Source organism: Euleptes europaea, chromosome 3, assembly GCF_029931775.1.
Source record: "Euleptes europaea isolate rEulEur1 chromosome 3, rEulEur1.hap1, whole genome shotgun sequence".
In the NCBI taxonomy this organism is placed as follows: Eukaryota; Metazoa; Chordata; class Lepidosauria; order Squamata; family Sphaerodactylidae; genus Euleptes; species Euleptes europaea.
The window spans coordinates 25,975,852-25,990,912 of record NC_079314.1 but is presented as its reverse complement, the minus strand read 5'-3'; the positions used below and the strand labels follow the sequence as shown (position 1 = coordinate 25,990,912).

General features: G+C 46.5%; 1 protein-coding gene across 1 annotated transcript in view; it reads left to right on the top strand.

Annotated features, from left to right (window-relative positions):
• GRHL3 (grainyhead like transcription factor 3) overlaps window positions 1-15,061 on the top strand; it is a 61,867-nt gene that overhangs the window by 29,653 nt on the left and 17,153 nt on the right. Inside the window, exons 4-11 of the mRNA XM_056846712.1 lie at window positions 580-916; window positions 3,314-3,393; window positions 4,432-4,585; window positions 4,786-4,897; window positions 6,135-6,229; window positions 9,577-9,735; window positions 11,107-11,185; window positions 14,137-14,270. Of these exons, the coding sequence (XP_056702690.1) occupies window positions 580-916; window positions 3,314-3,393; window positions 4,432-4,585; window positions 4,786-4,897; window positions 6,135-6,229; window positions 9,577-9,735; window positions 11,107-11,185; window positions 14,137-14,270 (1,150 nt within the window). The remainder of the gene's footprint in view (window positions 1-579; window positions 917-3,313; window positions 3,394-4,431; window positions 4,586-4,785; window positions 4,898-6,134; window positions 6,230-9,576; window positions 9,736-11,106; window positions 11,186-14,136; window positions 14,271-15,061) is intronic.

Below are 15,061 nucleotides of genomic sequence, written 5' to 3'. Positions count from 1 at the left end.
GGATCTAAGCCACTGTCTAATTAGGAGAAAACAAAAACAAATAACTCCAGCTAAAGTTCTGAAGTCTGAGCACCCCAGTTTCTTCAGGGTATTTATTTATTTTCATCATCTCTCACCCTCTTCCTCTGCCAAAGATGTTCAAGGAAGCTTACGGATAAAATGATTAAAATCTATTATAAAAGAATCACATCATAAAATTCTAATGATGAATGAACTGTAAGCTCTGTAAAGTTCCACATATGTGGCTTTGTATGGATGGTATTCCTGATAATAGTAATAGGTCATTCGGGGTCACTCATTCAGTCTAAACATCCATCTGGATTAAGCACTTATAGGTCTAAATACATGTTGAAGAAAATGTATTACAGCCTCTGTGTACCACTTGCCAAGTAACAATATGGCAAATGTTTGAAGATATGTGACCATTGCCACATAACCTGTGACGCTGATTTAAAAAATCTGGGGGAACAAGAGGGTGGTGCAATTCTGCCAACCACTGTAAAGGATGGTACACAGGATTGATTGTAGTAAAACAATATGCATCTCATTGATAGGCTTCTTTGCCATTCCTCCCTTCAGGCACTGCCACGGGATGGAGTACGAACCAGAGATTTCGTCCTTTGAAAGTTCTGCTCATCTCATGAAGCTCCTGGCCGAGAACGTCTCCATTAACCAGGAATATCCTGACCTGCCCAAGAAGAATGGGTTAGGCTTGGATGGCATCCCCCCTCCTCACAAGCCGCCCGCGTTGCCCCCTGGCACAAGCAAGCTGGAGGCCAGTCCAGACCACTACATGATAAATTCGGGGGACGTCTATGACAACGGCTCTCTCAGTTCCCTCTTCGACACAATCCACGTGGCCCCTCCGCAACAGAGATGGCAGCCGGACAGCACCTACAAAGAGGACCCCCAGGAGGTTAGAACCGCATGCCGGTTTTGCAGCCTTTTCGCTTGGCGGCTGATTGTTTTGTGAATAAGTGAATAAATTGATGACGTTTGAGAGGGAGGGGGAGAAAAAAAAATCCAGCACACTCTGAAATCTGACCCGGAAGACTTGGTGGAATCTGGACTGAGAAACTGGGTTTGTCGAGCTTTCCCAGAGCCAAGTGAGGTGGTTCTGCCCATCTCTATGCAGGATGTGACACGCATAGTATATAAAATGGGAGCAGCACACGTTGTACTAAATAGGCGTACCGAGGGAGTGTCCTTTACATGCCATGTTAACCGTCATGGAGATTCAAGGGATGGTTTTTTGTTGTTGTTTGAGTTTTGTTTGGGAAAACGTCTTGATGTTCTTTCTCCTTCTTTCAGTTGTCTTCGCCCCTTGCACGCAGGTTTGGGACAGACCAGCCCTTTACTTTACTGGGAAAGGTTCTAGAGGACTGCTGAACCAACAGGCCTCTGTGGCCTTGGCAGTACTGTCGAGGTCACTTAGCTCAGTCCTACGCCCATTCTCATAGTCTCCATGGACCAAGTCCAAGCTAAGCACCCCTGCGACTCTGGCAGTCCTACAGGAGATACCTTGGCTGCCTTTCTCCAGGGTGGATTTTATTTCCTGGTCCATTCCTGACTTTTGTTCATCTGCTGTGGGGTGCAGCAAGCTTATTGCCCTCACCCCATCTCATTGGGGTTGACCCAGCCACTAGACAGAACCAAGAGCTGCCAACAGATAAAATAAGAAAAGATGGAGAAAGAGAGCATCCCCCCTGCCCCTAGTAAATGCTGTCTTTCTGCCTTCCTACTGTGGATATGCCATTCTGTGTGCCTGTGATGATTGGTGTAGTGTGTTTACTATGCCAATAAAGGTATTTGAAATTTGAAAAATTTGAAAATTTGGTGTAGTGTGTAGTGGTTAAGAGCGGTTGACTCTGATCTGGGTTTGATCCCCCACTCCTCCACTTGAGCGGCGGACGCTAATCTGGTGAACTGGGTTGGTTTCCCCACTCCTCCACAAAGCCAGCTGGGTGACCTTGGGCTAGTCACACTTGCTCAGCCCCACCTACCTCACAGGGTGTGTGTTGTGGGGAGGGGAAGGGAAGGTTTGATTGTTCCTTAAGTGGTGGAGAAAGTTGGCGTATAAAAACCAACTCTTCTTCTTCTGTTTTTTTTTTTTTTAACTCTGTTTAAAATGTTGTCCGGGTGAGGAGAATAACAGGGTTTGGGTGAAGGAGAGATCTCTAGTCAAAACAACACAGTGGGCCCTGTGTAAATGAGGGGGTCTATAGAGGGTTCTGGGTTTACCAGGAGCTTTTACACCAACCTGCTTCATGTCTAGAGTAGGAAGAGAAGGAGTGTAATTTCCGCGTAACTCCTCAGCTTACCGGGACATTTTCTGACCAGGAAGCGTTTTGGGTAGTTCATGACTCATAGTTCATAATTTGGGTAGCTCATAATTTACCTGATGCTGTCTAGAAAAGCTCCCTCTCATTTATATCCATCACCCTTTTGACAGGTTTCCTGGGATTTTCTCCAAAGGCCTGTTTAAGAAATATGATACTGAAAAGGTGGTCTCAACTTCAAGCATTGTGCCTTTTGTTCAAGGCCTGACCCTGTGGAAGTTGATAGGGGTGGCAACTTTCTCTTCTGGCTAGGGTTGCCAGGTCCCTCTTCGCCACCGGCGGGAGGTTTTTGGGTCGGAGCCTGAGGAGGGCGGGGTTTGGGGAGGGGAGGGACTTCAATGCCATAGAGTCCCATTGCCAAAGTGGCCATTTTCTCCATGGGGAACCGAGCTCTATCGGCTGGAGATCGGTTGTAATAGCAGGGGATCTCCAGTTAGTCCCTGGAGGTTGGCAACCCTACTTCTGGCCTCACCACACAAAATATAAGTGTGTGTTGAGGGGAAGAGTTTCATCTCTCCATATCAGTCAAAGCTTCACTAGTGAAATTTCTGCCCGTTGGGGTCGCTATGAAAGGCACAGCGGCTGGGTTGTTTAAAATAAAATTTGACGACTCTTTCTGCCCCCCCCCCACATTAAAAATGATTGTCAATCTTGGTTCCAGTCAGAATTGGGACGTGCCTTTTGGGGGAGGGGGTCTGTTTGGGATCTGTTTTATTTTCTTGCAATGGGTTGGCAAATCGCATGCCCCCCTCCCAAATGGGGGAAAAAGCTATTCCATGCCGGCCAGTGGAAGGTGGAGAAAGGGCATGTGGGGAGGATTGAACACCCTCCCTGCCATACATAGTCCCAATCAGAATTTGTGGTATCCAAAGGCTGCTATTTACAAAAAAAAATGCAGATTTTCCCACGTCTTGGCTGGTTTCATACTTAGAATAGAGTTCATATAGAGCTATCCTGGTTTTGTATCTCTACAGTCTGTGATCTTCAATGATATTCTCAAATCCCAGACAGAAGCACCATGCTCAGAGGCTTACTCCGCTGAAGATACCAAGAGGTAACCAAAAAAAGTGTGTTTTGGGCCGGGGGGAGGTAGACGGCAGTGTGGCGTAGGGCCTCCCTCGTGGTGGCACTTCAGGTCAGGAATGCCTTTGGACGATATTGTGGTGCCAGATCAGATATCTTTTTAGTGACAGATGAACACTCATTTATTTCCCCCAAATTTTTAAGTGAGGTTGTCCTGGTCTCTTTCTCGGTTGCTCTGTCTTGTCTCTTTGTTTTTCTCCCCTTCATGGGGCAGCCAGGTCCCTCTTCACCACCGGCGAGAGGATTTTGGGGGCAGAGCCTGAGGAGGGCGGGGTTGGGGGTGGGGAGGGACTTCAGTGCCATAGAGTCCAATGGCCAAAGCGGCCATTTTCTCCAGGTGAACTGATTTCTATCAGCTGGAGGTCAGTTGTAATAGCAGGAGATCTCCAGCTAGTACCTGGAGGTTGGCAACCCTGGTGTTCATACATCATGTGAAGCCACAGTTAAACCACAGTTAAAGGTGGTTGGCAACCACCTTTAACTGGAGGTTGACAACCCTACCCCTTCGTGCTGTGATTATTTTGGCTTTTTTAAAATTTCTTCTGGGTAATTCCTGTTTTTAAAAAACATAATTTTAATGCTTCTTGGTTTTTAAGTTCTTCTCTTTGTGTTTTGAATAGAATTTGTATTTTATGGATATCTTAGTTATTTGACTATGCCGCTAGCTGCCCTAGGAATCGGTTCTCTGGTCGAGGCGAGGGATACATATGTTTTTAAATGAATAAGTGAAAGGAAACAAATGGCTGTTTGCCTGGTCATCTGCAGCATGTAAGAATGGTCCTGGACAACTAGGCAGGGAAACCTGATACAAGCTGGTTCTGGTACATATTTGTATGGTTATTAAGCCGTTGAAGTGTTTTTGGGGGCTAGTGTTACTCGAGGGAGAAGTCACTCTAGGCGGACCACAGAAATACACTGTCTAAGACAATTCTCTGTGAGTGTTTTTCAAAGTAAAATGGCACAAACGGTTGTATTCACAATCCTTTTTTTTATTATTGTTCCATCCAAGTGACTTTGAATATACACTGGGATCCCCCAAAGCGATTCACATCAAATCGGGTGACTCACCCATGGCCTACCTCAACAAAGGACAGTTCTACCCAGTCACCCTAAGGACTGTTGGAGACGCCAAATGTTTACACTTGACTTCCAATAAAGTGAAGGTAAGAAGTCACTACCCAAACAAATTGCTGAGCCAGCTGCTATCGAGATCTCATTGTACCTTTTTCTACAGAGAAGGCCCAGCTGTACAGCCAACCGTAAAGGGGTTATCTGTAGCTGGCGTTGACTTTGCAGATAAATTTCTTCGTTAAATCTGCGTTTAGGACTTGGGACCTAAACTGGCTTTCCCTCCCTTTTCTAGAGCGTTGTGATGGTCGTTTTCGACAACGAAAAGATCCCAATGGAGCAGCTCAAATTTTGGAAGCACTGGCATTCGCGCCAACCCACGGCCAAACAGAGGGTCATCGATGTCGGTACGGAACGAAGATACTTTTGGCTCGGGAGTGGGGATCCGTGCCTGGGAGGAAAAGGAAAAAGATCGCAAGCTCCCCTTTGCCAATGGGGTTCAGTCCCGTTGCAGTCCTTGGTGGCAGTTCTGGAATTCAGTTGAAATGGTTGCCAATCTAATTTCCACAAGTGTTTCCAGGTCCCCTTCATGTGGTAGCCCCCTGAAAACCCTTTGGACTAGCACCTGGCACAAGGGGCTGCCCTGGGAATAGGGAATGGCACCTTGTCTGTGTAATAACCCTGCCCCTAAAGCAGGGGTGTCAAACATAAGGCCCGGGGGTCGAATCCGGCCCCTTGAGGGCTCTTATCCGGCCTGCAAGCCAGCCGAGGCAGCCCCCCGCCCTGCTCCCAAGGTGTCAGTTATCAAAGACTGTTAAATAAAAGAAAATACTGTAAGAGTGTTATTGTTTTAAGGATGTTTGTATTTTAAGAAAAAAAATAAGGACATAATATCATTAATTGGCTTTGCCTGTGTCTTCTATAAAGTTTGTATCTCTAGTACCTAGCACTAAATTTTATGGTACGCATGGCCCGGCCCAACCAAGTGACATTTATGTCATATCCGGCCCTCGTAACAAATGAGGTCGACACCTTGCTCTAAAGGTTTACTTGGTACCTGCCCTCCTCTCTTTTAGGTGCCGGGAGAAAACATTTCATTTTACCCAGGCTTTTAACTAGGGTTTTTTAATTTCTAAACTCTCTCTCTCTCTCTCTCTCTCTCTCTCTCTCTCTTGCAATCTGCTTCTAGCCTGATGACTGTTATGAGGATCATTTTGGCTGCTAAATATGGTTTTTATTTGCTTTTATGCTCAGGGGATTATGTTTTTTTAAATTCACATTTATGTCCTGGGGTTTTATTAGGTTGCTAATTTAATGGTTGCTAATATCAACTGTTTTATGATTTTAATTATTATTTTTTAAATCTTGTTTTATTTTGTGAGCCGTCTCAAGCAGATCTCTGATGAGATGGTGTATAATTGTTTTAAAAATAAATGAAAACTGCTAAACCCTCCTTTCCCTGAGCGTATACGCCCAGGCTTCTCTGGATTTTGACCTTTGCTTCCAGGTGGAGTTTAGGAAGAGTTTTTTAATGGCTTAGCGGGGTGGGGTTTATCACACCTCTTTAAGAAGATGGGAGTTGCTCAATTCCAAAAACTAGAGTTTGGCAATTAGAAGAGTCATTATGTATTTAATGCCTTTCAGCTGACTGTAAAGAGAATTTCAATACCGTGCAACATATCGAGGAAGTAGCTTACAACGCCTTGTCCTTTGTCTGGAACATTCATGAGGAAGCAAAGGTATGACTCTAGAACCTTACAAGAGGACAAGTATCCGCCCCCTCTCCTTTACTACAAAGCTGTTATCTGTTTTATGCAACCATTTCTCACTCAGAACCCTGGGAAATGTAGTTTGAGTGTCCTAACAGTTCCACCCAAGCTGCAGTCCTCATGGTTTCCTAAGGAGAGGGAATAACCGCTTTAGATCTGCAATGCAAATATGCCCTTTAGTTCAGCCTTTTTTTTTTTTTTACCCATAGCCCATTGTGATTCGGGTTGCCAACCTCCAGGTACTAGCTGGAGAGCTCCTGCTATTACAACTGATCTCCAGCCAATAGAGATCAGTTCACCTAGAGAAAATGGCCGCTTTGGCAATTGGACTCTATGGCCTTGAAGTCCCTCTCCTCCCCAAACCCTGCCCTCCTCAGGCTCCACCCCAAAAACCTCCTGCCAGTGGTGAAGAGGGACCTGGCAACCCTAATTGCGATGAACAAATATGAACCTGGATTGGAAGCAAGTCCAAAAAAAGGCTGTGTGAAGTGACCTGGACTTTCTCCTCCTAGGCACTATCTGGAGCAAATGAAGCATGCTTAGGCTTGGGACTAACCCAAGTCCCATTCATTTCAGCACAAGTCAATTTTGCTTTCTTGAGAATTGCACCCATCCAAGCATGTTCCAATGACTCCTCTTGTGTGCTTATGATTGATGTACCTCACTCATGTCTTTGTGTCTACCACTACTACACGTGGTCAAACTACGGTTGCCAACAGCCAGGTAGGGCTTGGGGATCTCCTGGAATTATAACTGATCTCCAGATGACAGAGATCAGTTTCCCTGGAGAAAATAGCCACTTTGGAGGACAAACTCTGTGGCATACCATAGATTCTAGGTGAAATCACTCCCATGATCCCACCCCCTCCAGAGGCACTATACCTAAATCTCCAGAAATTTCCCAAGCCAGAGATAGCAGTCCTAGGTCAAACAGGTTTTGAAGGTTTTCACAACACGATCAAAACCTGCAAACCGTGTTTGACCAGAGATAATAACAGAATAAGTCTGCACATGGAAATATACCAGCTTTGCTTCTCTGGGGTGGGTGGGAAAAACACGGGATTATGCATGGTCTTCCAAAGAATCCATGCCTGGATTAAGATTTGAGGTGGGGGCACAGTTCTTCCTCTTAATCAGGAAAGAACATAAACTACATTTCACCTGCAGTTGGGGAGGGTGGAAGAACCCTGCCACAATTTTCAGAACACATACATGGCCCCTTATTCTCTTTCAAATGAGTGACGCAGTACAAAGGTTATGCTCTCACGGAAACCTGAACTGTGGCCTTCTTGCAGTTCTGTGTTGCAATAGGGCAGAGCTCATGACCCACCACGCCGAACGACTTATTTCCTGCCACGTACGGTGGCCTGCTAGCCTCCAGTATTTGCAGTCCCAAACAGGCAATGAAAATAGGTGGTTTATTAAGTTATGAGTGACCCACCTCGCCAATACGTTGGGTTACCTTTGGCTCCGCAGGTCACAGCTGTATTACAGCCTGCAAACAGACCTATATTGTACAGGGAAGTCCAAGCAAGGAGATATACCTATGAAAAATGGTGCAAGGGTGAAAAATCCCCACAAACTTGACAAAGAGGTTATTTTGTTTGTTTGTTCCGGGATCTCAGTGAGACCTTTCTAGCCCAAAGGCATCCTTGGTCCTATTTTTGGCCATTTCTATCTTTACACAGTTTTAAAAGGTTACAAACGGTCTCTGAGGCAACATCCTGTCCCGTCCCCCGCAACTCTCCTCCAATAGAAACATCCCAGGCATGCAGCTAGTCCTGCGGGGCACTGAGGTTAGATGTGATTTTGCGCTTAGCAGAAAGATCGCCTCCTTTCTGGCCTGGGGCGGTTTTATGGGTTAGGACTTCAGAGATGTGAAAGGCTTCTGAGCTGCTGTTGGAGACCCTTTTTGACCACCTTCGGCTCCTCTCCTCTCCGCCCCTGAACTTCAAACAATACTTATTAGTTTCTCGGTGCAAGAGCGTCACAAAGAGACCCCTCCACTCCCACCTTCCCGGACCTTCTTCAACTAAGAAGCCACTGCTGGTGCTTACTCTGTTGCTTTAATTTAGCCAGTGCTGACTTCTTTCACTGGGGCAGTTTGTTGAATTCCACAGCGCCCGTGCTGAATGAATGTACAGCTCCTGGCGCCGGGGCCTAAATAGTGAAGTTGATGTGAGGAAGCAGAAGAAGGAATCGTCTCCGTGCTTTTGTGTTTCTCACATGGAAAGGCGGCTGTTTAAAATGTCCGTTTGATAGTGTGTTTTGCTAGTTTAAGCTCTTGGCTACATTTGGCACCCAAGTTCCTGAAAACTAAGCTGTGACTCTTCTCCAAGCCCTGGGGAATTCACAGGCATCCTGTGCGAAGAGTTTGCCGAAAGAGATTTCAAATTAGAGAAGCAAAAATTCCACCTGGGTTGGGAGAATGTTCCCCACGATTCGTACTAGAAATCTCTTGTGGAAATGGCTAGCCTTGTAGCCCTCCTCCCTGTTCCATTAGCCATGCCAGTGTAGCATCACCCCTTCCCATCTTTGGGGGTGCCTTTTGAGTTGTGCCTTTTGAAAGTGTGCAGAGTGCCTTTTGAGTGTGTGCAGAGTGCATTTCCTTCACCACCAAGCAACTTCTGATTGTCCCTGCACCAATATAATTAAGCAATGGAGCTTCCCTTCTCCACTCTCTATAACCCTCTTTCTAGAACTGAATGCTACCCCACTAGGGTTGCTAACTCCAGCACTGGTAATTCCTGGAGATTTAGAGGCACTGCCTAATTTAGGTAGAATTTAGGGAGGCGAGCTGAGCAGGGATGTGATTCCATTCAGTCCACTCTCAGAAGCTGCCATTTCCTCTGGAGATAGGGTTGCCAGCTCCAGGTTGGGAAATACCTGGAGATTTTGGGGGCGAAGCCTGGGGAGGGCAGGGTTTGGGGAGGGGAAAGACTTCAATGCCATAGAGTCCAATTGCCAAAGCAGCCATTTTCTGCAGGGGAACTGATCTCTATTGGCTGGAGATCCATTGTAATAGCGGGAGATCTCCTGCTACTACCTGGAGGTTGGCAACCCTATCTGGAGAGCTAATCTTTGTAGTCTGGAGATCAGAAGAACTGAGGCCCTACCTTGAGACTGGTAAAACCACCTCTGTCAGCCAATTGTACAATCTCCATTGCACCCAATTGCTTCTGCTTTGGCAAGCTGGGGTGTGTGGCTACTGAGCAAGTAATAACCTAGGATATCATAGTGCCGGGAACCTGCTGGAGTTTAGTATGTGTTTCAGACCTGTGTCGTTGAATTCTGAAACAATCCATTTCTCCTTGCAGGTGTTTATTGGGGTGAACTGCCTGAGTACAGATTTCTCCTCCCAGAAAGGCGTGAAGGGAGTCCCTTTGAACCTCCAGATAGACACTTACGACTTCAGCACCGGGACAAACCGACTGGTCCATCGAGCTGTGTGCCAGATCAAAATATTCTGCGATAAGGTAGAGTCAAGCTTTGGGGACAGGGTTTCTGGGGCTGGCGGAAGAAGCAGGGGGGTCTCCCCCTGTGGCTTCCTAAATAAAGACATCGGCTTTCACAAGCAGTTTTGCAAGAGCTCATCTGCTAGTTATGATGGTTTAAAAAGAGGAGCAAATTAAGCTGTGCAAGAGTTCAGTTGTAAATTAATCAGGAATAAAATGTGTACGCTGGTGGGCTTCTAGGAGGTTTTTTTTAATGGCTAAGAGATAAAAATCACTGCCTGAGTCAGTTTGATCTATGATGCATCAGGAGTAGCCAGCCATTCCAGATTTTCGGCTGATTTAACTTGGCTGTTTTTGACTGCTTTGCAACCAGTATGAGTTGAAAAATATATGCTAGTGCAAATCTTTGGCCTGAATTTAGAGTTTCTTGTTACTTATCCTCCTTTTGAAGCTGCTTCCATGATTATAACCCTACCCTCAGTCTGCAATCCCCTTTCTTCTGGATGTGTCTTCCTGGCAGTCATTTTCTTTCATATAATAGTTTCTGGGTAGCTGTTTTTGAAATTGACCCTTGCTTTATAGCAAAAGTGCTCTATGGTGAGGAGATCATGGATGATCTCCCAACTGCTGTTGCGTGAGAGGAGGGGCTATGGAATGGCCTGCCTTGATTCACAAAGTCTCTCCTTCAGTGCTATGATTAGGGTTATCACCCTCAATGTGGGGCCTGCAGTTCTCTTTGCCCAAGACAACAGAGATCAGTTCCACCTGGAGGAAATGGCCAGTTTAGAGGGCAGAATCTATAGTGTACCATAGAGTCTAGGAGAAACATAAGTCCTAGAGTGACATCACATCCCCACTGAGCTCCCACCCCTCCCCAGGCACTGCCCCCAAATCTGCAGGAATGACCCAAGCCGGAGCTGGTATACCTAGCCATGATATAAAAGACCTGTAATTTGCAGAACAATTGAAGGCTGGGAGGGAGACCAGTGACTAAACTCCCCAGCACAATAGTCCCCAGAGGAAGGATTAACTACAGAGCCCAAGGTATCCCTGATGCCTCTCTTGGCTTTTCCCAGAAGGAGAAATGTTGGGGCCAGCAGCATTTGGGGCAACATTAAATTGGAAGCAAAATATGCCCTTTGTTCTTAGTAGTGACGATCTTTTGCTTGACACCCTGGGCCATACAACAACAGGGCCTTTTCTGTGTGCACGTATGAGTATTTGCTTGTGTGTATACACACAGTCCCGCCTCTCTCTCTCACACACACAGTCCCTGTAACTTAAAGGCTTTCCATTAGTGCAAGAAACGTCACAAGTGCTCGGGAGCGTGCGGTTTGTGACAAGGAGCTGATACAAAGGTTGTATCTGAGAATCTCTGACTTTTCCTCCCAGGGAGCAGAGAGAAAAATGCGGGACGATGAACGCAAACAGTTCCGGAGGAAGGGGAAGTGCCTGGATGCTAATAATAACGGTTAGTGTGACTGAAGCCGGCGGGGACTGCTTCTGAATGCTGCCGTGCAGGGAACGATGTTTAGGGTCATGGGATGCCGGGCCAGGAGCCAACCTTTAAATGGCAAAATTTGTGTTATAAAGTGCTTGCGGCGGCCATGAGGACTAAATGTCAAATGTGGGGTGGGAGTTTTGTGCCTCCCAGATACACAGGGGCCTGATTTTGCCTGTGCACATACAGAGAATGGGCTTCACCCCCCGTGCCCTTTTTGCATTCTAAAACTGCTCCATTGCAAAAATCACATAATCATAATTTTTGTGATAGAGTGTTACAAGCATGGGAGGGGTGGGTAGGCTGAAGCTCCTTCTCCACACTCAGCACAATCAAAACCAACATGCCTGTATCTGGAAGACGACGGGAGAATTTGCATTGCGAGTCCGATATAGTCCTTGTGGCAGCCATGAAGATTCTGTGAACATGTGAACGAGCCCTACGATGGTCTTGTCAACAAAATGCCTGATGCTTTAGGACCTTCAGTTGTAGCCAACCCTCTTTCTGGTTGCAGAGGAAATATCTGTTCATTTAGATATTCTGCGTTTCTCCCCAGCGGGAAATCAAGGAGGCTTACAACAGCATTCTTTCCTCCCCCATTTTATCCTCTCAATAACACCCCTGTGATGTAGATCGGTCTGAAAGAAAGTGACTGGCCTAAAGTCACCCAGTGGGTTTCCATGGCAGAGTGGGGTTTCGAACCCGGGTCCTAGTCCTACACTCTAACCGCTGCACCACATGGCACAGACAGTCTGCTCTCGATTGCTAGTTGAAGGTCTTCTGGACGTGTTTGCACGGCCTTTATCCCCATAAGAGCACTGGCCGGTGGAGATCAGCCTGGCCCCAGCTAGGATTGAAATGGCTATTTAAAAAAATCACCTCTTTGTTCTTTGCGGTATCCAGCTGAGCGTCATCCTCTGCCTCCACCCACCCGCCGCGCCTCCTTTCTCTTTTGGCGTCTGGTCTTTTAGACAGCAAGCCGACGGGCAAAGCCTGTGTCTTCATTGAGATTAATGAGCAGTGTGCCAAGTTACTGTAGGCACTCTAGGAATTATTATTAATAATATTGTGAGACAGAGGCTCCTGTGCTCTGTTCTCAATTTTTTTTCTTTGTTCCCCAGACACATATAATCATTCTTGTCTGAGAATGAGATCTTGCAGGTTATACCAACTCCCTTCCCACGCAAACTTTCCAGGCCTCCTGTCTCTTATCTAGTCTCTTGAAAGCTTTATTTCTGAAGGCTTTAGGGGGAACAGGGGCTGATCAGATTATATTCCTGCATTCGTTCTGAGATTTTTAATCTGTTGGCTCTCAGTTTATGTGCTTTGTTTTGTGTTTGTTTGTTTGAGGGGGGGCATGCCTGCCTGCTGGATTTATGACTTTGGCTGTTTCCACTTGAACACATGAACAAATGCAGCTGCCTTATACTGAATCGGACCCTTGGTCCATCGAAGTCAGTATCATCTACTCAGACCGGCAGCGGCTCTCCAGGGTCTCAGGCAGAGGTCTGTCACATCACCTACTTGCCTGGTCCCTTTAACTGGAGATGCCGGGGATGGAGTTCAGTGTGCTGACTTTCAAGTTCTATGATCCCACTGCAAGCCAAAGCCCATTCTACAAGGCCATCATCCCACTGAGGGATCTGGGAGAGTTTTCTGCTGGTTTTGTGCTGGAACCCACATTGAGTGGATTCTCCATATAAGTCTTGTTGCTGCTGAAAATGCAGAGGTGTTCATAATGGTAATGGATAGAGTTGCCAGGTGCCTGTTAATGGCAGGGGAAACAGGCTATCTAAAGGGTGGCACAGTAATGTCCTTTTTGAGGTAAACCTGGAAGCGACGGGGATGCTCTAGCACCCTTCAAAAAAATCATCTTTTGGAGGAATATGCGAGAGCGTTCCCATCACTTCCAGGTTCAATGGGGATGCTCTAGCACATTCCTACAAAAACTCTATAGTACCACAGTGTTTTTAGGGACGCACCAGAGTGTCCCCATCCCTTCCGGGTTTACCCTGGCAGGGACATTATTGCATGTGCTGTGCGCTCGCAAATCTCCCTCTGATGGCAAGGGGCGACCTGGCAACCCTAGTAATGGAGCACTCACAACAGCAGTTTTTCCTGGAGTTTCCTTCCCTCGACTGCCCTTCTCCTCCCACCACGGGAGGGCTTTTTAAAAATCAGGAATTGCTAGATTTCTGTAGTGTTATGACTGTCTATGGCCATATTCTACTAGTTTCCAGCTTTCATTGCTTTTAAAGTAAGTTTCCAGCCCTTTTCGTTGTGGAGTTATAAGGGAAGATGTAAAGTGCCTTGCAGGACCTTTTGGAGGGCTGAAAGATAAAAGCTGGGAAAAATTAGTAAACTGGGAGAGCTAGTGCAGTGGCTAAAATGTCAGACTAAGATCCTGGGTTCTTGGGTTCAGATCCTCACTCTAAGTGAACTTGGGCCGCTCGTACTCTCTGCATCTCGCAGCCTAATCTATCTCACAGGGTTGTGGTGAGGACGAAAGGGAGTGAAAGAACCACGTGCACCTCCCTGAGCTCCTTGGAAAGAAGGGCAAGGTTAAAATGCACTAGCTAGAGATTTTGTACTTTAACGTGCCCTTCCAACACTTCAGAGGTAAAAACGGGGGCACTCTTGTATGCTAGCCAAACACCTCATTGTACCCCCCTCACCATCGATAAACGTGGCCAAGGGCTGTTTGCTGCCTGCTACCTTCCCTGTTCATTAAATCTGCAACGGCTTGCCCAGTACTAACTTCCAAAGCAACGATTCACCAGGAGTAGTCCCCACTCCTTCACCAAATGAGGGCGATTGGAGTTTACCACCTTGACAGAGGGGTCTTACAGATCAGAACAGGCTTCGATGCTCTTCTCCTTGACGTCAGTGGTAAAAAGGAGTATTTCTCTTCTGCCTTCCAGGTCTGAAAAGCTGTTTGGTTTCAGGCTTCCGAGGCAATGAAATCACATACCTCAAGCCTCAGGCAGATTTGGAAACGCAACCCGTCTTGTTCATCCCAAACGTCCATTTCCCAAACCTCCAGAGATGCGGAACAGTAAGTCCCTTTTTTAATGGCACTACCACGATGCCTTCAAATTCCCGTCAAAGCCTCGAGAAGCTGGTTGGGCTATAGGAAGGCCTGCTCTCAGTGTTGTTGTGGGAAATTTTTAAAGATTCAACTCTAGTTTACTTGAAGAGGTTTTGCAACTTCGTTGGGTAGGATTTGTGGTAGAAGAGTTATGGTATGGGGGTGTTCCGTGTAAGGGATTAAACTGTAACTTCTGGTTGGAGGGATGGAGGGGGAAATTCAGTGGTGGAAAAACATAACACACACACCCTGCTAGGAAGCGTACATACAGTGAGGGGGGAAAGTATTTGATCCCCTGCTGAATTTGCCCGTTTGCCCTCTGACGAAGAAATGACCAGTCCATAATTTTAATGGTAGATTTATTGTAGCTGTGAGAGACAGAATAACAACAGGAAAAACCCCAGAAACCCAGAAGACAAAAGTCAGAGATTGATGTGCATTATAATGAGTGAAATAAGTATTTGATCCCCTATCAACCAGCCAGATTAGGGTTAAGGTTAGGGTTCTGCTGTCGACAGAAGCAATCAATCTATCAGATTCCAAACTAACCACCATGACCAAGACCAAAGAGCTGCCCAAGGATGTCAGGGACAAGATTGTAGACCTGCACAAGGCTGGACTGGGCTACAAGACTATTGCCAAGCAGCTTGGTGAGAAGGTGACAACCCTAACCCTAACTGTCAACCTCCCTCGGTCTGGGGGTCCATGCAAGATCTCATCTCGTGGAGTTGCAATGATCATGAGAACGGTAATGAAGC